This window comes from Fusarium flagelliforme, assembly GCF_020744385.1.
Source record: "Fusarium flagelliforme strain FIESC 12 MPI-CAGE-AA-0113 chromosome Unknown B0J16scaffold_2, whole genome shotgun sequence".
In the NCBI taxonomy this organism is placed as follows: domain Eukaryota; kingdom Fungi; phylum Ascomycota; class Sordariomycetes; order Hypocreales; family Nectriaceae; genus Fusarium; species Fusarium flagelliforme.
The window spans coordinates 921,142-945,762 of record NW_025763504.1 but is presented as its reverse complement, the minus strand read 5'-3'; the positions used below and the strand labels follow the sequence as shown (position 1 = coordinate 945,762).

The 24,621-nt window shown below is 49.4% G+C and overlaps 7 protein-coding genes across 7 annotated transcripts; 4 read left to right on the top strand and 3 right to left on the bottom strand.

The window, feature by feature from the left end:
• Nucleotides 1-29: 29 nt before the first annotated feature.
• On the bottom strand, nucleotides 30-1,596 carry B0J16DRAFT_53065 (Glyoxalase/Bleomycin resistance protein/Dihydroxybiphenyl dioxygenase). The gene has a single exon (XM_046134005.1). It carries the CDS (start codon nucleotides 1,490-1,492, stop codon nucleotides 224-226), a length of 1,269 nt encoding a protein of 422 aa, XP_045985948.1. The 5' UTR covers nucleotides 1,493-1,596; the 3' UTR covers nucleotides 30-223.
• An 839-nt stretch (nucleotides 1,597-2,435) lies between these two features.
• B0J16DRAFT_53072 (uncharacterized protein) lies at nucleotides 2,436-3,648 on the top strand. The gene has a single exon (XM_046134006.1). It carries the CDS (start codon nucleotides 2,571-2,573, stop codon nucleotides 3,366-3,368), a length of 798 nt encoding a protein of 265 aa, XP_045985947.1. The 5' UTR covers nucleotides 2,436-2,570; the 3' UTR covers nucleotides 3,369-3,648.
• B0J16DRAFT_379931 (uncharacterized protein) lies at nucleotides 3,487-3,711 on the bottom strand (the record flags this gene model as incomplete). Its single annotated transcript, XM_046131036.1, has 2 exons — nucleotides 3,487-3,514; nucleotides 3,566-3,711. 2 exons carry the CDS (start codon nucleotides 3,709-3,711, stop codon nucleotides 3,487-3,489), a joined length of 174 nt encoding a protein of 57 aa, XP_045985946.1.
• On the top strand, nucleotides 3,649-5,207 carry B0J16DRAFT_53073 (ribosomal L27e protein family-domain-containing protein). Its single transcript, XM_046134007.1, has 3 exons — nucleotides 3,649-4,117; nucleotides 4,360-4,696; nucleotides 4,819-5,207. Exons 1-3 carry the CDS (start codon nucleotides 4,055-4,057, stop codon nucleotides 4,824-4,826), a joined length of 408 nt encoding a protein of 135 aa, XP_045985945.1. The 5' UTR covers nucleotides 3,649-4,054; the 3' UTR covers nucleotides 4,827-5,207.
• Nucleotides 5,199-7,275, bottom strand: B0J16DRAFT_53118 (triose-phosphate transporter family-domain-containing protein). Its single transcript, XM_046134008.1, has 4 exons — nucleotides 6,877-7,275; nucleotides 6,747-6,814; nucleotides 6,050-6,681; nucleotides 5,199-5,997 (listed from the first exon to the last, which is right to left on the bottom strand). Exons 1-4 carry the CDS (start codon nucleotides 7,008-7,010, stop codon nucleotides 5,614-5,616), a joined length of 1,218 nt encoding a protein of 405 aa, XP_045985944.1. The 5' UTR covers nucleotides 7,011-7,275; the 3' UTR covers nucleotides 5,199-5,613.
• Nucleotides 7,276-11,842: 4,567 nt separating this feature from the next.
• Nucleotides 11,843-13,673, top strand: B0J16DRAFT_379928 (uncharacterized protein; the record flags this gene model as incomplete). Its single annotated transcript, XM_046131035.1, has 5 exons — nucleotides 11,843-11,853; nucleotides 11,959-12,028; nucleotides 12,088-12,168; nucleotides 12,228-12,578; nucleotides 12,636-13,673. The coding sequence occupies 5 exons, from the start codon at nucleotides 11,843-11,845 to the stop codon at nucleotides 13,671-13,673; spliced, it is 1,551 nt and encodes a 516-aa protein (XP_045985943.1).
• Nucleotides 13,674-16,115: 2,442 nt separating this feature from the next.
• B0J16DRAFT_241984 (putative histidine kinase HHK1p) lies at nucleotides 16,116-23,235 on the top strand (the record flags this gene model as incomplete). Its single annotated transcript, XM_046123060.1, has 2 exons — nucleotides 16,116-16,246; nucleotides 16,320-23,235. Coding segments are annotated over 2 exons (7,047 nt in total), but the record flags the coding sequence as incomplete, so codon positions are not given.
• Nucleotides 23,236-24,621: the final 1,386 nt, after the last annotated feature.

Here is a 24,621-nt window from a genome sequence, read left to right as displayed (position 1 = left end):
CAAGTTTCTTTTTAATTCAGTCTAAATAGTCCTGCAGGCAGAAGGCCTTGCAGGCATCGGTGTATCTGTCAAGCATCGCAATTAAGGTCATGCTATCGTGAACTCGTCTCATGCTTCAACAAAATTTTGGTCCTTCTTTATCCTCCTCTGCAAATGTTATTCGGTTAAGTTTGCATATAATACTGCTCCGCAGTCATGCATGAAATATTAAAAATTGCATGGTTTACAGGTTACCACGCTCAGCTTGCTCACGCTCGATAGCCTCGAACAAGCTCTTGAAGTTACCAGCGCCGAAACCATCGAATTCCTCGCGCTGGATGATCTCAATGAAGACCGTGGGTCGGTCCATGAGGGGCTTGGTGAAGAGTTGTAGCAGGTAGCCACCCTCATCGTAGTCGATCAGGATGTTGAGACGCTCAAGAGTCTCAAACTCTTCCTTGAGCTCCCAGTTGCGCTTCTCAGTCTTGAGGCGGTGGCGCATGTTGGTGTAATATGTAGAGGGGACGTCGATGAACTCAACACCACGAGCGCGGAGGGCTGTGACGGCGGTGATGATATCAGGGGTACGAAGGGCGATGTGCTGGACACCGGGACCAGAGTTGAAGATGACATACTCCTCAATCTGGGACTTCTTCTTGCCCATAGCAGGCTCGTTGATGGGCATCTTGACAACATTGTTAGGGGAAGCCATGACAACGGAGCTCAAAGCTGAGAACTCAGTGCAGATCTGAGAGTCATCCACCGACCAGAAGCGGTGAAAGTCAAGGCACTGCTCGTAGAAGGCGCAAGCCGAGTCCATCTCGTTCCAAGACTGGTTACCGACGCAGTGGTCGATGCGGGCCAGGGGAACTTCAGGAAGAGACACAGTAGCAGTGTGCTTCTTCCAAGTACGGTAACCGGGGAGGAAAGGTCCGGTGTAGTTCTCTCTCGAGATGAGAGTGTGAGTGGTGTCACCATATGTGCAGATGACAGCTGTAGTGACGGAGCCGTGCTCCTTGTCCTTGTCGACCTTGGGGTCTTGGACAGCAACGGCGCCCTCCTGGACAGCCTTGTGGTATACTCCTGCGACGTTCTCAACCTCAAAGGCAACATCCTTTACGGCGTCGCCATGGCGTTCGAGGTGAGCATAGATCTCCTTCAGGAGCTTTCGGTCCGCCTTGGAGATGGGTTCATCGTCGGGGAGGTGAGCTTCAGATCGCAGAGGCGAGGTGAAGACGAAGCGGACATCGTTGTTCTCAACCACATATGAGGCAAAGTATCGGCTTCCAGTCTCGAGACCCCTATAGGCGATGGGCTTGAAGCCAAAGAGGGTAGTGTAATAGGAGGCAGCCTGCTTGGCATTGCCAACCCACCAGGTTACGTGATCATATCCGGTGAAGTTAGGGGGCGGCTGAACCGCAAAGGTGTTGTCGCCGAGGGAAGAAGCAGTAGGAACAGTAGTAGGCTGGGCGGCCTGCTGAGGAGGCGAGTTGGTGATGGCAGAAGGGGACATTGACACACAGACGGTTCGATGGGCGAGTCTTTGATATCAAGATAGTAGAATAACCGTTTGATTGAGGCTTGAAGTTGAAATGTTTGTTTGTGGCGGCTTCGAGAAGCTGTGAAGATTGGTTCGTAATTGTGATGAATTGATAACTACGAACAAGACGGGGGAGATCAAGCGTATATGTAAGAAATCCTGATCTTGATTACAGTCCGGCTTAACCTTTGAAGCAACAGGTATTTGCATTATTCTTTGTCATATTTGACGGAACACCTCCGCCTCGAGAAGGCATTGTACGGCCCAAGACACCTTCCAGGATGAGCAGGAGATAGCTCAATACCTGCCAGATCCATCGGAAACATCCTCGTTGGTTCTTCGGTATCATTAACACAGAGAACCAATGGCAATCGCGGCGTAAGAAAGCAAAGCCATGCCCGTCATGGCAGGGCCAAGGGTCACGCGCGGGGCCTCCGCGTCAGACAGCGGTCTGACTGATATCATCGACGAGCGAAGATACCCCAATTGATCGATCTCAATGGGCGGTTGTGCCGAAGATAGTTGTTGAGGGTTGTGAGGTTATCACTGCGGAACTTCCCCGTCCAGGGTCCCGCTGCGGCGCCAACCGCCCCAAGCCGAGTTGGGCCGACTACTGCCATAGATGTCAACACGGCTTAACAACCACAGTCTGGCGGCATATCCTATGAATGAATGCGGAACTGTCAGCGTCAAATCGGCCGAAGCATCCATCCTTGCATTTGGAATATCCATAAGCGGTGATGTGAACGTTAGCTGCGTGATATTGAGCGCTTCCCGCTAAAGCCGAGCCGCCAATTATGGCAGGTCGGCTTACAGCAAGCCCAATATCAGAAATGATATTTAGAACGCCTGCCAGCCTCTTCAACCGCCGTCGCCGTTGCTTCATCACGTCACAACAAGTTTCCGAAGAGTCCCGGATTGAAGTTTGTTGAGTATAGTTCCGATTGTTTATATCGTTGTCGCCGAGTATCGAAAAAGAATATCTCAGCTGAAGACTACTCATCAATTCTTTCATTGTATCATCAAACGAAATCAATCGACAACTTTCAGGATGACTTCCGTGTGCTTGAGCAAACACGATATCAATATCCTTGAGAAAATCAAGGACCCTGAGTCAAATCCAGATGCCGGCATCGTCCTCGACTCTTCACTACCCCGCGACCCTAACATCACAGATGCTAGTGTGTACGAGCGGGTAGTCGCGAAAGAACGTGAGATCATTCGTTCTATTCAGAGCCTCGAAGCCCAGCTGAAGAGCCTCTCGGCTGAAGAAGGCAAAGATGTTGCTGTCAAAAGCTATCAGCAAAGTCTTTCCGCCGTCGAGGACATGATCTCTGAACATCCCAACTACGCCAGCGCCAGGAACAACCGTGTTCAGATCCTGAGGCGATTGTATGGAGATGCCATGTTGCTGGCCGACAGCAAAGATACATCCATGCCTCTTATTGAGAAACCTGATCCAACTGAAAGAAGAAAAGCTGCTGCTACAGCTTTGGAGGACATGAAAGTCTCAATTACCCTGCTTTCCCCGCCATCAACAACAACACCTATTTCTCCACAGGTCGCACGAACTCTATCCATGGCCCACACCCAAAGGGCTGCTCTATATCTCAAGACAGCCAGGTTATTGCCAACTCGGTCATTGGATATTGATGAGACTCTTGATGAGTCAAAATGGGAAAGACTGGACTTTGAAGAGGCTGCGTCTCGGGACCTTGCATTTGGAGGAAGATATGGCAACCCCATTGCAAAGGGCTTAGCTGTCAGTGTCAACCCAACAGCAAAGCTTTGTGGGCAAATTGTGCGAGAAGCAATGAAGAAGGAATATGGTCCATCATTCGGCGATTAAAGTGTATATATAAAATAAGAATTGATATCCCAAAAGTCCCAGGGAATAAGACACCAGTCGTACAGATAAAAATGGTGAATGAAACAGTGACCCTGAGACTGGGGCAAGATGGTTCAAATTAAGACGAGAAAGCGAGTCCTAATCGTCTATATAATGAATCAGCATTTGTTTAAACCAGGCAATGCATTATAGTATACCGTCGTGCAGCTGCAAGAGTCTCTTGAGTTGTTCGACCTTTATCCTTCTCCTCGCGGTTGATTCTCGTAGCAGCAGCTGAGAGCCCAATGAGGACTCCGAAAATCGGGTCCGCAACGCGAGAGATGATATATGTTGGTGCAGGCATTTTGGATGTAAATTGATTATGAAGGCTTCAAGTATACGGGAGCAATTCAGGTGAGATATCAGTATGGCTCACCTTCCCATCACTCAACAACGAATGCTGAGAAGCTAGAGTTTGTATTAGGTAAGCGAAGATATGCCGCCGAAATGGAATGCACGGACCTGCCCAGACAGCCCTCAAATGAAAACAGAAAGAGGTCGGTACCTTTTTTGTCATGTGACTAGACCGCACTTTCCCCACCAGCCCGCACAATCACCGAAAATATTCTAAATCTCCTTCTTTTGCTGCTTGCTTGACATCTTCCTCGCAACCTCACTAACCAGCAGACAACACACCGCCGGACAAGATGAAGTTCCTCAAGGTCGGCCGAGTCGCCATCATCACCCGCGGCAGATACGCCGGAAAGAAGGTACGAAGCCTGCGACAATATCGTACTGCCATTGCATTTCCCGAGTTCTGCGCCGTTCGATCAAGATGGAATTGGGAGAGAGTGGAGAGATGAACAAGAACACGATTTGGTGTTTTATATCATGTATACCGACGACTATCTCGAGGCGCAGAACCAAGGAAGACCGACATGCTGGGACACGATTTTATATTCTGTTTTCGTCAAGAGGAAACATTGATTGCTGACTCGATATTGCTTCACAGGTTGTCATCATCCAGCCCGTTGACAACGGCAACAAGCCTCACCCTTTCGGCCACGCCCTGGTTGCCGGCATTGAGCGATACCCCTCCAAGATCACCCGCCGCATGTCCAAGACCCGCCAGGAGAAGCGAAACAAGATCAAGCCCTTCATCAAGGTCATCAACTACAACCACTTGATGCCCACTCGTTACACTCTCGAGCTCGAGGGTCTTAAGGGTGCTGTCTCCAACGACACCTTCAAGGAGGTTTCCCAACGCGAGGACGCCAAGAAGACTGTCAAGAAGGTCCTTGAGGAGCGATACACCAGCGGAAAGAACCGATGGTTCTTCACCCCTCTCAGTATGTTATACCGTCCTTGTGACATTACCACTTTGGTAGAACTGTGCATCGTCACTAGTCTGCCGAGTGCTGGTGTACACAAATTTTGTCTGTGCATGACAAGAGCTAACCATTGCCCACAGAGTTTTAAAAAAGCAATCGTTTCTCCATCACGGTTAGGGAGTTGGCGGGATGTAAAGAGCATCGATGGCATTAAGGAACCCCGGTTTTTATGGGCTCAATATGAAGTTTCTTAAACAAGATCAGATCTCTACTTTGCCGCGTGATTGTAGCGTCAATATACAACGCGGATCGGACGGACGTGTTGTCCCGACCGAAGGATACCACCGGTGGATTTTCATGAATTGGTGTCATCGATGAGTTGTTGAATAGACCTTGAGGACTCTTCTTGACGGTTGAACGTCTACGAGGCAATGAATCCAAAAATGAATTACCGTCAAAACGTAACATCCACTTTGTGCACAACATTAACGCGAACGAATGTCAACGCGAACGGGAAAGGACAGAATATTGAAAATAGTGAACTTTTGTTATGATAGGTTTTCTTTGTTAACCGTTTCGTTTCTACATGTCTATGGCCAAACGCCGTCTAGAGTTACACATCAATTAGACCATTCGTGATGCGGTTCATGCATGCGACCGCTACCTCGCGCTCTGCGCCCAGCTCTATGGCTTTACACTTCATAATACCACCCGCCCATCCTCACAAACAGAATATATCAAAAAGTCTCCAATCCGCAGAAAAAAGCGCGCCTAGTCAACCCGACCATGGGCGCATCAAAACCAAGTTCAAAACCTGGTTGGCGTAATACATAAGGAAATAATGGATATAGAAAAAAGGTTCCTTAGATCGCCGTTCGCCCCGTAAAGTAAACGTCAGGGTCTTGTATCCCATGGGTACCGTATATCAGAGAGCTCTAAACGTGCTGAGCATCGTTCATGCCGAAACGGTTAGACACCTCGTTGGCCAACTTGGTGGGGTCGACCTCAGAGGAGTAGCTGGGAGCAAGACCGCCGAAGAAGGTGAAGATGAGGAAAGCGGTAGCAACAAGGATGGTGACCTTGCGGAGGACAGGCTTGCGAGCACCAAAGTCGGCCCATTGTCGGTTGGCATCAGCGATGTGGCCCTTGATCTGCTCATAACCGAGCTTGTAGTAGACCATACCACCGAGAGCAATGGAGTAACCGAAAAACTGAAGAGGAGTGACCTGGGTGCCCCAGATCATCATGGAAGCGCCGACCAGGAGGATATCCTTAAGAACACCGCAGAGGGTGAGGACGACAGCGGAAGTCTTGCCAATCTGAAAAGGATGTTAGTTGAGTTACTGGCAAATATTGTCAAGGAAAACTTACAAGGAAGACGACGGAGACGTTAAGCATGAAAGCGCAGAGACCGTTCAGGAAGAAAGTGAACAGACCAACGTTGTAGACCTCGGCCATGGTGCAGTTGGGGATCTCCCAGATGAGGGCGACAACACCGTTCATGACAGCGCAGATAGGAGCAAAGTAGTACAGAGAGACCAAGGGGTCCATCTTGTAGTCGGCAGAGCTCAGTAGGCGCTGGACCATGGTGAGTCGGAGAGCCTCGAAAACGATACCGCCCATCTGGAACAGCACACCAACGGTCACAAAGTGAATTTCGCCCATGGATGCAATGATGACACCGACGACAATGGCTGAGACATTGAGGAACTGCTTCAGGTTGGGAGCAGAAACACCCAGGATCCAGCCAGAGATGAGGACAGCGACGGGAGTGGTAGCCTTGAGCATCTGGATGAAAGCGACCGAGAGGTAGAGATACGTCAAGTTTCCGCAAATCAAACTCAAACTGAAGAAGATGCCAATAGGAACGACGGCACGGATGTAAACGCGAGCGGTCATCTTGACAGTCTTGCGGCCGTCAAGGTAGGGGGTCCATCGTGCCATAACCTGGGTGACAACGGTCGAGAAGGTCAAGTGGTAAGTCGTGAGAATGACGGGGTAACCTGAAATCAGCTGAAGTCAGTAAGGGAGCCGCAAATCGAGTGACGAGATCGAGGAGAGAACGCACGGAAGTTGAGGGTATCGAGGAGCCATTTGTTGAACAGAATGACGGATGAAGAGAAACCGATCCAAGCACTGCAAATACTGTTAGCAACAGGAGCATCGCAAAAGTCAATTCGAGGATAAAAGTTACTGACATAACGTATAAAGTAGGGTGAATGCCAGCGCCAGCGGGCTTTGACTTCTCGAGACCGGGGTTAACCGTAGGAAGAACAGGAGTAGTCGCACGAGGCGTCTCTCCAGAGACGCGAATCTTCTCGTCGGCCGACATTTTGATTAATTATTTATTTGGTGGTGTTTTTGGAAAGGTTTGGTGGTTGGAAGTTTCCAATGGTTGAGGCTGTCGACGAGAAGTTGTAGATAAGAGACCCCCTTGAAGACAGATTTTAGGGGGGACGCGCAAACGAGCGGACGGACAGCCGAGTCCTGTAATGGAATAGAATCGGGAAAGGCGAGGGGTGCTTGATATGCAATTTGGCGGGGCCCAGGCGAGACAAGGTCTCAGAGAAGAGAAGAAGGCGAGAAAAAGCTGGACTACTGTAATGTAGTAGCGTAGCAAGGGATAAAATAGTATGTAGTAAGTTCGTAAGGCTAGAGAAGGACTGAAGAGAAGCAAGACAAGATAACAAGAAGTCGTCCCTGGTTCTAGAAAAGAAAGAGGGAGGAAAAGGAAAAAAAGAGATGAGATTTGGAGGAGGGAGAGGGTTAAGTGTAGATGATGAGACCTCCAGTACAGTATCCGTACTTTCAGTTGGTTGGTTGGTACGTAAAGTAAAAGGGGAATAGCAAATGGGAACGTTGACTAGATCTCGAAAGGCCAATGCCAATGCCAATGCAGTTGAATGGGATGGATCTTGAATCCAGGGGGGGTGGGTTTGCTGTTATTTTGGTGGACGGAAGCCAGCCCAGGGTGAGGCGCGGCAATTAAAAAAAATAATGTAAGGGTTTTCTTCCTTCTGAAATTGGCATTTTGAGGAATATTAGTGGACGAGGGTGTTGTAGTCAGTGACCTGACTAGCACTAAAAGGAAACCCGATCAGCCAGTTTCTCTCAACACGAGCAAAAAGTGGATGTATCCGTACCTACAGGACAGGTACAGGTACCCCGGGCCGTGTACCACATGAAGCTTGCTTTGACGCGTGTACAGGGGGACTTCAACTGCAAGGTACTGAGTGCCTGTGTACAGACTGTACTGTAACTGTGACAAGAAACTGGCTGATACTTTTACCTAGAGTCTTCAGGGGCACTGCTCTCTGTCACTTGAGTGCGGCTGGAGGGGCTAAGCCTGGCGAATCATTTTACCCACGTTGATAGATCGCCCTTTGGTTAGGTGTATGTCAGATAAGCATTTAGTTCTTGCACTGTGCTGGTTGTCCATTGATCTTTTCCCATGATGACGCCTTTGGCTTGAAGTCAAAGGGAGGAATGGATGGTTACAGTAATGGGTGGTTGAACAACATGTGAAGATAGTAGAGCCTGCCACTATTGTAAGGCATAGATAGATTGCATTGGATAAGATTATTTAAGATCAAACGTCTTTTAATAAACGAAGACGTTGATTACATCTGCGGTCACTATATCATCGACCAAGTACATACAGACATACATACATGCAACTTCTTAAACTCCCCACGATATCTCACCCCGCCACAACTTCAATAAACCTTCAACTGCCGAAGCCATTTCAATAATGGACGTTTTCAGCTCTTGCTACAATTAGAACATATGTAGGTTGCACCTAGAGCAAAGCAAACATAAGCAACTAGAAAAGGGTGGCTTAGATACAGCCTCTTGGAATTCTCCATTGGTATAGTTCTCAGCCAAAGCTTCTACGAATGCCTCGTCAACTGTTAACTTTAAGTTAAGCATTCCCACGATCAGTGATTTCTGGCCTCAATGACATAACGTATATTGAACTGGGTTTCAACATACCTGCTTCTGATGCCCTTCTCTCTAAATGTTCGTCTTAGTGGCAGACATACGACGGTGCATTCTTGATCTAGACATTAGCGAAAGGGCGAGTCCTGTCAAAGTCAAGTGTCAACTCAGGAAACCTCAAGCTAGCCCAGGACTTCTATGAAGCCAGTCATCCACCAAACATGGTCCAGGTAGGTAAAGGGAACGAGCCAAGTAGCATATAGAAAAGGTGTCGCGTTTGATAGAAAGCTTGTCTTCATCTATGCTCCTATTGCAATCATGACATGGGATGGTCTCCAGTAAGTTAATCGGTAGATCCTGCTTGGCATCGGAACGTGATTAGAATCCTATCAGCTTATTGCCCACATATTTGTAGATCCGAAGCGAGAGATTCCAAAGAACTCCATGTTTCTTCATCGTCTTCCTTGTGACTTGACCCAGCTTTCTCGAGACTTGGCTTTCAGTTAAGCATTCGCCAACGACCTCAAGACCCATCTATCTCATGTTGACGAACAATAGAAACACAATGCAGAGAACCGAGTCGCTCACCGTGGGATCGTCAGAGCATCTATGCATCTCGATACCCCATCCGAGTCGGCAACAAGTACCGGTACTTGCATATAAAGGGGGAGGACATTCTCCTTGCGTTACTATAGGAGAGGGCATTTTTCAGTGGATGCAAAACTCTATATTCCTGTTTGCCGGGTACGTGTACATGATTATATTGAATTCCTCCTGAAACAAACACGTCCCGGTCCCCCTTTTGCATGGTCATCCCTTGACACCATAGCGGCTTTGGTGCTAACAAGCAACGCTGTCGGCAGTGACATCCATGCCATGACGAGCCAAGGAACCAAGGCTAGAGTTCCCACGCGAGCGAAATTCAAGCCTTGTATCCGTATCGCCTTGTAAGCCACCTACTGTACCTGGGCTCTCAGGAAGTGACAAAACTTAGCGCCTGGACGATCCCGCTGTTGATCTGCTTCCTCGTTTCAGAGTACGTACGTATGAATGCTGTTAGAGGATTCGAAAATACCCGTGTCCAGTGGAGACGGAGCCTTGCGAAACCACCAGTTAATCCTGTGCTATACCTGGGTCCAGTGACGTCTGTTGGTCGAGGGTTACGAAGCCTTATGCGTGGCCCTCATCTCGCGGCTGCAGATATCTTGATAGTGGTGGTTTCAAGGTGGATGCCATGAGCCGATGCTGTGGGAACAATAGCCGCGATCATCGCTTGTTTACGGAGAAGAGATCCAAAGAGAGAAGGGACAGGCGAAGCTTGTTACATTGCGACAGTACTTTGGTATTAGTGTCAATTGCGAACAGTTAGTCTTTGACCGCTTCAGTCCGGGTGGTGTTTGATAGCTTTGACATTCTGGTTGACACTCGGGCAAAAGAATTGCTTCAGCTATTATTGGACATATGGACCGTCAATAGCGCTCCATATCTTATCAAGATAAAGCTGACTTTCAGTTCCTGCACTGTACGGATGCAGTATATCCCTCGACTTCTTCTAGGCTTTCTCCACCCATCCATCTTTCTACTCAAATACCCCTGACATTGCATCTTCCGCCTAGAAACTAACATTGGCTGTAATTATTGAGAGATTGTCAGTCCCCGAGCTGACCAAGGCTGACAATCCGCAGCAAGTGGCCAATATGGGATTTGCCTGATAGAACGTTTCAACAGACTCGGAGCGCACGAGAGACGGGAATTCTGGAACACGAGATTGTTTGCTGTCTATCTATGTAACGAGCATCAGCCCGAATCTCAAACGAGGATGATACAGTGCACTACGGATACACGAGTCCAAGTCCAGACCCAGATTCGGATAGAAGCATCGAGTTGTGGCGTATCTAATTAATTTGGTGACAGGCGGGAAGAGATTGAGGTCAAAGTCGTGCGCCTTACACGGATTGGTTGAGCGAGAAGGCTGACGAGGAGTTTTGCCTCATCGTCCAGTTAAAGACACCTTCACTACAACTCTTATCTTATCTACCATGGCAGGTAGAATTGCACCTCATCTTAGGAAATTACAGCTTCGTTCTGTGTGGGACCTCATGCATCGATGGACATCTGAATTGAGGCTGTTACGTATATTCGAGAGGCTGGGAGTCAACCACATTAACTTTGCAAACAACAAGATGCTCTTCGAGGCTATGATGATACCAATGTCTTGGATGTTCGCATAGCCAGGTTTCAAGTATATTGGGAACGTATCAGATTGACAAGAGATCAGCCTCATGTCTCCAAAGTTCCGGAAGGCTTCTGGTCTTGATGGCTTCTTGGCAGAAGACGAGACGACGGGAGCCACTCAACAGCTGCGGTACTAATTAAAGAAGCTAATATTCTCCATCCATGGCACAGTGTCCGTTACACATATATGCAGGTAACGTGTTGAGAGGAGGATTTCATGCAATAAACTATTGTAGTAGACTAGGGTATCATACAGAGTACTATCGTTGATGAATCGAACAATTCTGACAGACATCAACACTAGAGTAGAACGTTACCTTGTTTTTAGTATCTTCACCGTCTTATTCTGGGCCAAGGTTAAAACTTACTCGGGAACCTTAGGGTAAGGAAATATTGAGATTGACTCGAGTAGCACATCCAACTAGGACTGCAAATCGACAAATATCCGGCCTCCAGAAATAAAGATACAGACGCCATCACGTCTCTGCAAAGCTGAACATCTCCTATCTTCAAATAAAAGTCCCTGTTGTATCACAACTCTGACCCTGATCATCCTCCAAATCCATCACATCAAGACAGGATCGTCCAATACCATGTTAGAATACAGTCAACCTACAGCCTACAGCCCACCACCCACGTTCACCTGCCCGCCGCAGTCCAGGGGTCGGGTGGGTGGACCCAAGGCCCCAGTCGGGTCCCCTCTCCCTTAGCCTAGGGGCTCCAAAATAATTTTAGCCCCGCCATCCGTTAAGTTACCTTACCGTCTTGTCTCCTTTTCTGCCACCCGCTCTCCTGAAGCCACCTCACTTCTGCAATCCATCGCGGTCAATATCTACAGCTACCACGGGGCTTTGATCTTCTCGCTGTCTTCTCGTTGTTCTGTACAGCTTCTTCTCTTTCCAGTCGCTCCATTGTTGTCAGCGTCTGCGCATTTCTCTTCCTCCTGCCCTCTTCTACATATCCACTTCAACTTCATCTAATACCCCCACCATGGCCGATACGTGAGTTAATCCTCCGCCCGTTGTTGCGATTGAGCAATAGCAATTCTTGCTGCGATATGCTTTCCTGTCGTACAACAGAGTTTACTGACTTTTGCTCTTCACCAGTAACGTCGATGTCCTCGTTATTGGCATGGGACCTACTGGTCTCGGTGCTGCCAAGCGTCTCAACCACATTGTATGCACTCACCGCCACCTCCAACATGAGGCAAGAATCTCGACTGACGATGTTTACAGAACGGCCCTTCATGGCTGATTGTCGACTCCTCAGACAAGGCCGGTGGTCTTGCCGGTACTGACATCACTCCTGAGGGTTTCGTAAGTTGCCGCCGCTCACTCTCGACCGAAAAACTTGTCGCTAACTTGCGGTTCTTCAGCTCTACGATGTCGGTGGCCACGTTATCTTCTCCCACTACAAGTACTTCGACGACGTTATCGACGAGGCTCTCCCCAAGGATGATGACTGGTACACCCACCAGCGTATCTCCTACGTTCGCTACAAGGGCCTCTGGGTCCCTTACCCCTTCCAGAACAACATCTCCATGCTCCCCAAGGAGGACCAGGTCGACTGCATCGAGGGTATCATTGACTCTGCTCTCGAGTGCCGTGTTGCCAACACCAAGCCCAAGGACTTCGACGAGTGGATCGTTCGCATGATGGGTGAGGGTATTGCTAACATCTTCATGCGACCTTACAACTACAAGGTCTGGGCCGTTCCCACCACGAAGGTATGATAACAACCCAAATGCGAAAGACGGTGAAGGCGGTGTACTAATTAGTCGCAGATGCAATGCCAGTGGCTCGGTGAGCGTGTCGCCGCTCCTGACGCTAAGCTTGTCACCAAGAACGTTATCCTCAACAAGGTTGCCGGTAACTGGGGCCCCAACGCTACCTTCCGATTCCCCGCTCGTGATGGTACCGGTGGTATCTGGATCGCCGTCGCTGAGACCATCCCCAAGGAGAAGAAGCGATTCGGCAAGCAGGGTGAGGTCACCAAGATCGATGCCGAGAAGAAGATTGCCTACTTCGCCGACGGTAGCACCATTGGCTACAACAAGCTCGTCAACACCATGGCTGTTGACCACCTCGCTGAGAAGCTCGGCAACAAGGAGCTCATGAGCCTCACCAAGGAGCTCTACTACTCTACCACCCACGTCATTGGTGTTGGTATCCGAGGTGAGCGCCCTGAGCGCATCGGTGACAAGTGCTGGTTGTACTTCCCTGAGGACAACTGCCCCTTCTACCGTGCCACCATCTTCTCCAACTACTCTCCCTACAACCAGCCTCAGAAGGACGTCAAGCTCCCTACTCTCTACCTTGCCAATGGTGAGAAGGCTTCCTCTTCCGAGGCTAAGGAGGGTCCTTACTGGTCCATCATGCTTGAGGTTTCTCAGTCCACCATGAAGCCCGTCGATGTTGAGAACCTCCTCAAGGACAGCATCCAGGGTCTCATCAACACCGAGATGATCAAGCCCGAGGACGAGATCGTCTCCACCTACCACCGTGCTTTCGACCACGGTTACCCCACCCCCACTCTTGAGCGTGAGGGTATCCTCAAGCAGGTCCTCCCCAAGCTCGAGTCTATGGACATCCTCTCTCGTGGCCGCTTCGGCAGCTGGCGATACGAGGTCGGTAACCAGGACCACTCCTTCATGCTCGGTGTCGAGGCTGTCGATGCCATCCACAGCGGTGCTGTCGAGCTGACCCTCAACTACCCCGACTTTGTCAACTCCCGCCAGAACACTGAGCGTCGTCTCACTCAGAACTTCGTCTTCAGCACTCCCCAGACCAACGGGATCCCCAACCACTCCAAGGCTCAGTAAATACCCACTGCATTGGAGTCGGAACGGAGTTGAAGGTATGGCGTGAGCAATCTAGCATTGGGCACGTTGTTTGATATTTCAAGAGATATGTGTACAAGAAAACATTGTGAGAAGCGAGTTAGCGCCTCGAGAAATGACGAGTCCGGATTTTTAGGATTGATGTGATGACGGGAAATAAAGACAAAGAAGGCTGCTGGTGAGGGTTCCCAGTCAGCTGGACGGATGGATATAGGTTTCCGCTGGCGAAGCGGGGCATGATATGATAGAGGATAGATCTGGAATTCTTGCTCTAGGGTTAGACCAATGAATGGATTGTCCGCGATACATAATAGTATACAACATACAATAGAACATACAATCTGTTTGTTTTTTCAATTTGATCGAATTCTTAGAGGATAGTTCTTTGGTTTACCTGCTTGTTTCGTGTTTTGTAATTTTGATATCATCGTGATGGATGGTATTCAGCTGTGATGGTGTTTCAAAATCATTGGCGGCTAAGAGCTGAATGTTTCAGTGACATTCAAATTAATTCCCTGCCACTTACATCATCGTCAACGTAGTGCAGTCAAGGGGCTGAAGTGGAAGACTCGGTGTTAATAGGTTCAGACTTGATTATCACAACAACAAACATAGGGGAATCTGCAGATTACAATAATCTCACACTTCCATCACAGGAATGGATGGTCAGAATACGCTACTGCATGGGACGGATCGTCAAAACAGCAACGCCAACCTAAGTAAACGGAAAAGTCAATAAAGCAAGCGCTTGGTAAGTGCCCCATAAACGGCGCCACAAGGGTCCATCTCGCAGCACAAGCCGAAATTTGTCAATCCCACCTCTTGGGCTCCTGCGCAATGAGGGTCTGCAGGAGGCCACGGGCAGTACAACTCATTGAATGGATGCGCTATAAAAAGGAATGTTGGTTTCTTTAATCTTGGCTAAAGAGCTAGATGAAGATTTTTCTTCTAGCTCTAAGCTTTGGCCAAAGGAAAAGGGATGGGTGGTAATAGATAAGATATCTACGAATATCTGGCCGGGGCATCCTTAACCTGAGAGGGTAATTATCCATCGATGCCCAAGGGGGAGTAGAGCTTGAAATGATGTAAAGTTTCGGTTGAAAAGTCAAGTAAGTTTCTTATGGGGCTACTCTGAGGTATATACCAGAGTAAAGTTGAGGTTGTTCACGATGGTGGTGGAGTAGGAGCATTGCATGACTCTGTCTGGTGTTTTTGTTTTCTTTTGAAACAGGGTCAAGTTATGCCTGAGACGGTGTCCAATAGAAGCTGAAGATGCAGGGTGAGAAGCAATACGACACTGAATACCCTGAACTGAAGCGAGAGAACAACGTGTTCTGCTCATGGTTACTCTGCGTCTTGAGAGTCTGACTGAGTCTGAGTCTGCGTCTCTATCCACTACAGGCCCAACTGTCAAACCGGGACACCACCCTTGCTATTCCGTCATCCACTACCCATTCAAGACGGGACCAGCCTGTGAACAAGACTTGGACCCTGTATCTTTGACACACACACAAAAAAAACATGGCAACCAATTCCGTCGAGTTGATAAGCAACACGAGGTTGACGGTTTAGTAGAAGTTTGCAATTGACTTGAGAGTGTAGTTTGACTGTAGCCTCTAAAGGGCCACTAACATTAGACCATCCTCTAGCATACCAAGCTCAGAGAAACAGAAACACCCGTCGGTAATAACAAAACATTACTTCCAAGTCTCTTCCTTCTGGGGAGGGGCGGGAATCCACAGAAAGTCCACTCACAGACAGTCCTGCATCCTAAATCTAGACCTAACTAAGCCAACCTACTCCAAAGCCAAGAGTCACCCACCTCTGCGTCTGCGTCTGCGTACCTGTGCTCGGCGGTCACGGTACACTACGGTACGGTCCTGTAACCACCACACACTAACTACCACAAAGTTGTTCTATCATTCGATTCGTCCTCATCTCATCTTTCCCCAAGCCTTACCCTTAACCTTAGCCTTGCACTCGCGGGATCAACAGCTCTCTGGGCCTACAGCTATTCCCCAGACGCCGACCGGATCTGCCGTCAACGTATTATTATCCATTGCGAGCCTCTACCGTCATAGACAGGGTCATCAGCACTGTAGAGTTCCACCAACGCTCGGCCTTCCAGACGTAGATCCTACAAGATCACCAATCCAAATATTCAACTCATCGTCTATTTCGCTCTGCTACGTTTCCGCTTGCGCCCGACTCTCTTTCGCCTTCGATACCGAATTCTCCATTCTTTAGCTTGCGATCCGTCCAATTCAAAAAACTCCCGGCCGATATATCTCCGATGATGGGCGCTTCACTTTCATGTGCCTCAGACTTTGATTGAATACCAACGCTCGCTTCTCGTGGTCTTCCCGCTCTGCTACCGGCACCGATTGTTTCGCCCTCGAGGCGCGCCCAAGTTCGCGCACCATCATGGACGGTGCTTCTCTCGTTACCGACGACCTTCTCGACCCTCCCCCTCGAATTTACGAGCGACTGCGTCAGATAGCTGGATATACTTGGGACGAAAACCAGCTACCCTTCCATTCTTCTTATGACTATTGGTAAATGACCCCACCATGGTCTACGAGACTTGCTCGTGGGCCTGGTCAAGACTTTATCTCTGACTACGTTTAGGCATGTTGTTGGCACACGTTTTGTCTCGTCGGTGCCTTCGCCCTCGAGCTCTCACATTGCTTCAAGCCCAGGGTCAGCTTTGAGGCTGCAATCTGGCCGCCCTTCTCCGTCAGAACCGTACCACTCAATATCAAATAGCGATGGTTACGATACCCAGGCAATCACACCTCCAGCTTCATCATCATCAAACAACCCACATGACGCCCCTTATGTCGAAGAGAAAGTCGTTGCTCGGCTATCTTATCATGCTTTACGAGAAGAACGGGCTTTTCATATTGCCAGAAGCTTAATCGCCAATTCGGATCCGACGGGACAACATATCGTGAAGCCTTTAGACTTAATTAGACTAAATCCGCTTCCTGGTGACCGCGCACCAGTTGTCGTTGCTATATATCAGCATCCAGGGCCCAACTATCTGCTGGAGGTGCTTGATATGGGCCCGGCTTTCTACAGAGCTCGCACCCATGGAGAAACCTTTACTTCGATACGAAAGAATGAACCCGAGTTGCACGACCCGATCTCTCTACAATACTTCCTCGACTTTGCTATAGGCGCAGCACAATGTTTGGAGCTTCTACACCATAATCTTGGTATGATCCACGGCGAAATTCGAGGCGATGCGTTTCACTTCAATGCCGAAACAGGGCAGGTCAAAGTCTTGTCTTTTGGATCTGGGGTACGCTCATTCGAACATGGTCTGACAAGTACTGGATGGTCAACTCTCTCGAAAGAACTCGGCGCACGGAACAAGCTCTTGTATATAAGTCCCGAGCAGACAGGTCGAATGCCCGCCGAGCCCGATAGCCGTACCGATATCTACTCACTGGGCGTTCTGTTCTGGACGTTGCTGACACAACGACCTGTGTTTGACGGCGACACCCCTCTCGACATCGTACAAGGCGTTCTTGGTCGGAGGATACCAAACGTGTCTACCGTGAGACTTGATGTTCCGGATGTTGTTGGTAGAATCATACAACGATGCACGGCCAAGAGTGTCACAGATCGGTACCACTCTGCGAGCGGACTTCGTTACGATTTGGCCAAGGTGCAGGAGTTTCTTGGTGATGGAGACTGGTTGGCACTTAAGGAGTGGAGGATTGGCACAAAGGATGTATCGTCATTCTTCATGCTCCCTGCAATCATGATCGGTCGCCAAGAGGAGCAAGAAGAACTAAGCAAGGTCATTGATCGTGTCGCAAAAAGCCACGCCATGAACCTCAAGGGAGACACTAACAGATTCTCTCACGGCTCAAACTTGTCAAATGATGTCGCCACCTTTGATGATATTTCTAGCGAAGGAGCAAGCTCTGTAGACGGCACCAACTACCGAAGCGGCTCATTCACTCATACCGCATCCTCCGAAACTAGGATACCAAAGACCAGCTTCAACCCCTTATACTCAGACGCGCAAACAATATCCGGCGACACAATCGCATCGTCACCTTCGGGCACGCTTCCCCGAGTCGCTAAGCCCTGGGAGAGACACCAGTCCCTCTCGATGGAAACGCGCAGTCTCGTTGATAGTTCTGGCCCCGACTCTCAGACCCGTCATAGTATGGTAGAGTCGACAGCATCCAGTCTATCAAGACAGCTAGGATCAGCCAAGTTTCGCCGCCGTGATCACTGCGAGGTTGTTACAATTGAAGGTGCAGGTGGACTTGGAAAGAGCTGTCTGGTTCAGAGTGTTCTGGCCGATGCCAGGAGACGAGGCTACTGTGCTACGGCCAAGTTTGACACCGCCAGGAGAACAGCTTTCGGACCTCTGCTTAAGCTGCTTTCGTCCTTGTTCAAGCAAGTCTGGGGTGAGAGAAACACCGAGACCCCTTTCCATCAAGGTCTTAAGCAATTTGTTCGTCCTGTATGGCCAATGCTGCATCGCCTGTTGGGCCTTCCAGAGTTTCTTCTGGGGCCTCCTGAAGCCACAATTGGTCGATCAATTTCTTCATCACTGCAGTTTAGCTCCAACAACAAAGGTAGTGTCAGATCAGGACTGAAGCGTCGGGGGTCTTCTCCTAGCGGCTCTCCCAAGCTAGTCGCGAGGAATCCTAGCGTCGCTTCCCAATCGTCCTCAGACTTCCTTCGCACGGGCACATCCACCAAGACCATGCGATTGATGAATATCTTCTTGGACGTTCTCCGAGTTTTCACTGCACACAAGTTCATCTGTTTCTGCTTGGATGATCTCCACTTTGCCGATGATGAGTCTATGGAGTTGATTTCTCAAATCATTGCTTCACGGATGAAAATGGTTATTATCATGACCTACCGTACGGAGGAGATAACATGGGACAGGATCCAAAGCATGATTCATCTTCCCGAGAACGACGAACTCCCTCGCTCTGGCACCCCTCAAGTCACTCGAATCACCCTCTCGCCTTTGACAGAAGACGACATAGTCCAATACGTCTCAACGACACTCTGCCGACCGAAAGAAGAAGTCCTTCCTCTTGCCCTAGTGTTGCAGTCTAAAACGGCGGGTAACCCATTCTATATGAGGGAGATGCTGAGTGCTTGCCACCGGAAGAAGTGCATCTGGTACGATTATAGGGATAGTCAATGGCACTACGACCTCGACAGACTTTTCGAGCAGTTCGCAGGAGAGAAGGATTACGATACGCTGGATACCGCTTTCATCACCCATCGTTTGTCAGAGCTTCCTCCAGCAGCGCGGACCTTGCTAGCCTGGGCTGCTCTTATCGGCAACTCATTCTCATTCGAACTCATCTGTCGCTTGATGAGTGGCGAGTTCGATTACCACGACGACGACAAAGGGGCATGCTGTGCGACGTTCACACACAAATCCTATTCGCAAGGAGAGGCTATCTCCGGCCTTCAAGCAGCCATTCAGGCATACATCATAGTGCCCAGTGAGACAGATGATCGATTCCGTTTCGCCCACGATCGATATATCCATGCTTCGGCTGACCTGCAAGAATGCAATTCGCGTAAGATGCACTTTATCATCGTACAAACGCTTCAAAAATACCACGGCAGCGAAATCAAGCAACTGGATAACATAGCGTCACACATCTGCGCAGCGGTTGACATCATCCAGAGACGAATTCCCCATCGCCGACAGTACCGCAAGCTCTTGTCAAGTTGCGCCCAAGATGCTGCTGAGAGCGGTGCAAAGCCCACAGCTGCGAAATACTACAAGACGGCCGTTGCTCTGCTGCAGGATGACCCCTGGACGGAGGGCAAGGAAGATGTGTCTTACGACGAAACGATGCAGCTGTACTTGAGAACAGCCGAGTGTTATCTCTACATGGGTAATTACAAGGCAGCAAACGATATCCTCAACACCATCTTTGCCAACGGGAAATCGCCATTTGACAAAGCACCAGCATATGTCTTGCAGTCAAGGATATGTGCACAGGATGGCGATTCTGCTGCTGCTTTAGCTTCGCTCAGAGATTGCTTGACTGGGCTTGGAGTTACAGTTGACGATGAGCCAAGTTTCCGAAAATGCGATGAGAAGTTCGAACGATTATCGATTCAGATTCAGACTATGGGTCATGGCGAACTCCTCAACTACAAACAGGCGCAAGATCCCAGCGTTGCACCCATAGGTGCTGTCTTGTCTGAAACCATCAGTGCTGCTTGGTGGAGTGATGGCTTGCAATTTTATCATCTCAGCCTTATGATGGTAGAGATGCACCTCGAGAGAGGAGCTTATCCCCAGTCTGGCATGGCATTCCTTTACCTCGCGATGATCGCACTATCCCGCTTCAACATGGCACAGTTTGCAGTGGATCTGAGCAACACTTCCCAGGACCTTCTCTACCAAACTCAAGATCCCTTCTTCCTGGCTCGTGGATTGATGCTGTACTCAATGTGCGTTGGTCACGTCCATATGACGATTCCCATGATCCTTGCCCAAATGGAGGATGCTGTGGAATACGCTTCAGTTGCTGGCGATAGAATATCGACCATCATGACTTACGGAGTGTCCGCAATCTTCAAGTTCTTTGGCGGAGAGAACTGCGCAGACCTCGAAGGATTCTGCCAGTACGGTTGCGAGGAGATCCCCAACTGGTATTCTGACTCTAGAGGGGGCTCAGTACTCATTGCTGTGAAGCAGCTCTGTCGGGCTCTTCAGGGCAAGACTCGCATCAAGAATGCACTTGAAGTCATGAACGATGAAACGCACAATGCGGAAAACTACAAGAAATGGTTGGCTAGTTGCGGCAGCAAAAGCAACCGATCCATCACTTTTTACGAGAGCTTTGAGATCATACCATTATTCCTCTATGGACATTACGAGCGTGCCGTGGAAATTGGCGGCCACGCCATTGATCAGCTCAGTATGCTCTGGTCTGCGCATAACAGTAGATTGATACTATTGTTCTACGGCTTATCTCGTGCCGGATACCTACTACAAAAGCTCCAGCTTCCCTGCTCCCCAGATGAGAACTTTTCCTCGCAGGTCGAGGAGGTTGTAAAGGAGCTGCGTCGTTATGTCAAGATGATGGATGAATGGTGCTCACTCTCCGACATCAACTATTTGAGCTGGATGAAGTTCTTGCAGGCGCAGATTGAGGAACTCTCCGGGAACTACGGCAATGCTATCCAGAACTATGAATTTGCTTTGGATCATGCTACAGAGCATGATTCAGTCTTTAATGAAGCCCTCGGCAATTACCTTATGGCTGGCATGTTCATTCGCCGAAGCGCGCGTCGATCCGCCCGCGCAGCACTTCTCGAGGCAGTTGGATTGTTCAGGCAAATGGGTGCCGTGGGCGTTGCAAAAGCCGTCGAGGAAGAACACAGCCTATTGCTGCACGGCCCTACGAGAAATCAACGAACTACCGACACTGGCGTGCAGACTGACTTCGTTGCCGACACTGCATCAGTGCAGTACCGAACTGTGGAGGCGGAGGATGGTGGGGATTTGACACACATTCCGTCTAACACCATGAACATGACCGATCTTAACAAGGGCGAGCGCATAGGAGCATGGCGAGGTTCGATGAACATCCAGGCCGAGCCTGGAGCGGGACTGCCTGCTCTCGATATGATCGATCTGCATGCCATTCTTGTCTCTTCGCAGGTCATCTCCTCCGTGCTTCAAGTGGATGAGCTATTGAAGACTATGTGCGATGTCATCCTTCAAACATGTGGTGGCTCAGCTACCCTGGCTGCCATCGTTGTTCAAGAGAACGATATGGATACCTGGTGTGTAGCAGCCAGTGGCGATCCTGAGAGGGGTGCTTCGGCACATATACCGGGTCTACCCCTGTCGGGAACCTCACTTATCGCCGAGAATGTTGTTCTCTATTCCACACGTTTCCTCGAATCAGTCTTTGTCCCCGACTTGGTAGCTGATGAAAGGTTTGGAAACGTCAACGACTCCTGGCTTCAGAGGAACCCTGTTGGCAAGAGCATAATTGCCATCCCCATCTGCCATGGCAATAAACCACTACTGGGTGTCCTCTACCTCGAGGGTGAGCCAGGTGCTTTCACCGATCGTAACGTCACTGTGCTGCAACTTCTCGTCAACCAGATTGGTATCAGTTACTCGAACGCGCTGGCGATGAAGAACGTGGAAAAGATTTCGGCAGAAAACCGCTCCATGGTTGCTGTGCAGAAGCGAGCTCTAGCCAAGGCACTCGAGGCAGAGACAAAGGCCAAGAATGCAGAAGCAGAAGCCAAGCGAAACGTCAAGCTTGCGGAGGAAGCGGCCAAGGCTAAATCCATCTTCTTGGCTAACGTCTCCCACGAACTTCGCACACCCCTCAACGGTGTTATCGGTAACTCAGAGCTACTCCGCGATAGTGAACTGAACAAGGATCAGCTTGAGATGGCCGACTCTATTCGAGTCTCAGCTGATCTGCTCTTGACTGTTATCAACGATATTCTGGATTTCTCCAAGATGGAAGCGGATAAGATGAAACTATACATCATTGCCTTCAACCCCGAAGACATGGTTCGCGAAGTCGTTCGGGCCGTCTCTTACAGCAATCGCGAAAAGACGTCCAAGAAGAATGTCAAGATTGTACAGAACATCAACTTACCACCGATGTTGATATATGGTGATCCCATTCGTCTTCATCAGGTGCTGGGCAATCTTATTGGAAACAGTCTCAAATTCACTGAAGATGGCTCAATTACCATCGGTGCTCGACTTGACAAAGAGACACAAGAGCATGCCACTCTTACCTTCTGGGTTAGAGACACTGGTATCGGCATTCCTCCTCAACAGCTGGCCAAACTGTTCCAGCCCTTCAGCCAGGCTGATGCCAGCACAGCGAGAAAGTATGGTGGAAGTGGTCTCGGTCTCAGCATCTGCAAGTCTCTCATCGAGACGATGATGAAGGGCAAGATTCGACTCGAGAGCGAAGAGACCGTGGGCACAACAGCTTGGTTTACCGTCACATTCGAGAAGGCCAAGCCCGATGTTGCTGCAGGAGACGTGCAGACCAAAGCTACACCCAACGTCGACCGCTACTTCGCGGCCAACTCGCCCGTGGAGCGCGCTGAATCGCCAAACCCTTACTTAGACTTGTCCAAGGTGCCCAAGGATGAGATTCGCATCTGTGTTGCTGAAGACAACCCAATTAACCAGAAGATTGCCATTCAGTATGTGCAGAGACTGGGATACAAGGGCGTCGAGGCTTACGACAATGGACTCAAAGCCGTCGAAGGTCTTCGCCAAAAGGCCAAGGAGGGCAGACCATACCACGTTGTTTTAATGGACGTCCAGATGCCTGTTCTCGATGGTTATGAGGCGACAAAGCTGATCAGGAAGGACTCTCTGGATGCAGTGCGCACGATTCTAGTGATCGCCATGACAGCCTCAGCAATTCAAGGAGATAGGGAGAAGTGCTTGGCTGCTGGCATGAACGACTACTTGGCCAAACCCGTCAGATCGGAGATACTCAAGAAGAAACTCGACGCGTATCTTAGTGTCGAGGTGAGCAAGCCAATCTTTCGCGAGCCGTCATATACTGACTCGTTACAGCACGCACCACCAAAGCCAGAGCCTTCTCCTGCAGTACCTCAACAATCAACGCCCAGCCCGCTTACCCAGGCAGGGGCCCCTACCATCAGAACCAACTCGTCTTTTGCTCTGCCTTCTCCAGTAGTTAAACCGAGTGTGGGAGCAAGAGGATCATCCAACGCATCCTTAGATCCCATGCAGGAAGAGGCTGTGTTCAATCATCCAATTGACTCGACCGCGCTGCAAGCACAAGATAGCCCTGTGTACAACAAAGAGCAACGAGAGCCATCGCCACTAGTAATTCGGGGCAGTTCACCACATCCCACGAATATGCCTGCTCCTAGTCGCATGTCCAGTGACGACCGCTCTATAGACTCAGCTTCCATTGCGGACAGTTCTACCTCTCAGAAACGATTCCCTCGGAAACTTATCAAGCAACGCCGAAGTAGCGAATCTAATAGCGAGCGACCGTCCTTGACAAGCTTGTCCAATTCCAATGATAAGACCAGGGGCGTTCTCAAGAAACCACAGCGGCAAAGCACGACGAACCTAGTGGAAGAGGGCCAGAAGGCAGAGAATAGTTCTTTCACACCTGGGAAGGATGCCAGCAAACGCAGTAGTCTGACATCTTCGGCTTCGTCGTTGAAGGATCGAATCTTTCACTAGGGCGACTGAAGAAACCTTTTCCATTTCTATAGGACCCATTTCGTCATGACAGGACAAGGCAACTTTGCCTGTCTGACATTTTTATACCATTTCCCAGCCATATCAGTGGTTGTGTTTATCCATTTATACTACATGCTAGCAAAACGAAGGGGGCGCAAGGATGACAGGATGCACATTCGAACGGAAAGGAGGACAGGGTGGGATTCAAAAGTCCAGGGAATGAGTCGAGTGCATAAAGAGAAGGGGGAAGACGCTACACGAGTGGTCTCACAAAAAGTGTTCGATCACATACAAGTTTTACCCGTGCCATTGGGCACTTTTGAATATTCTGTTTTTACTTGAGCGAGGAGCATCGACGAGGACGGCAGCTTGTGTCGAGGCGCGGACGATCAGGGACTTTTCGATTCAATTCATGACAAAGGAAAGGGGAGGGGGCAAAGGTTATGTGGTAGGCCGTTTGGGACTGCTTGCAAGATACCTCCTGTTTGCTTTTATTCTATTTTTTTTCTCGTAGAGATCGACTTAGCATAGATAGCGTGGTCCAATGCTTTAGGGAACATGAGACGACAAAAGAATTAAGACAATCAATTGAGAAAGATGAACAGCTATGTTGGAGTATCATTGTGTTTCTCATGTCTAACAGTGATGGCGGCTCAAGTCTAGTCAATGTTGACTTGTGATGTTATTCCCGTGCCG

Excerpts from the sequence above, each read along its gene's own strand:
- B0J16DRAFT_53065 (XM_046134005.1), bottom strand. The coding sequence starts at position 1,492 with ATGTCCCCTTCTGCCATCACCAACTCGCCTCCTCAGCAGGCCGCCCAG.
- B0J16DRAFT_53072 (XM_046134006.1), top strand. The coding sequence starts at position 2,571 with ATGACTTCCGTGTGCTTGAGCAAACACGATATCAATATCCTTGAGAAA.
- B0J16DRAFT_53073 (XM_046134007.1), top strand. The coding sequence starts at position 4,055 with ATGAAGTTCCTCAAGGTCGGCCGAGTCGCCATCATCACCCGCGGCAGA. Across the intron at positions 4,118-4,359 it reads GCAGATACGCCGGAAAGAAG|GTTGTCATCATCCAGCCCGT; the intron begins GTACGAAGCCTG and ends ATTGCTTCACAG.
- B0J16DRAFT_53118 (XM_046134008.1), bottom strand. The coding sequence starts at position 7,010 with ATGTCGGCCGACGAGAAGATTCGCGTCTCTGGAGAGACGCCTCGTGCG. Across the intron at positions 6,815-6,876 it reads CACCCTACTTTATACGTTAT|TGCTTGGATCGGTTTCTCTT; the intron begins GTCAGTAACTTT and ends CAGTATTTGCAG. Across the intron at positions 5,998-6,049 it reads ACGTCTCCGTCGTCTTCCTT|ATTGGCAAGACTTCCGCTGT; the intron begins GTAAGTTTTCCT and ends CATCCTTTTCAG.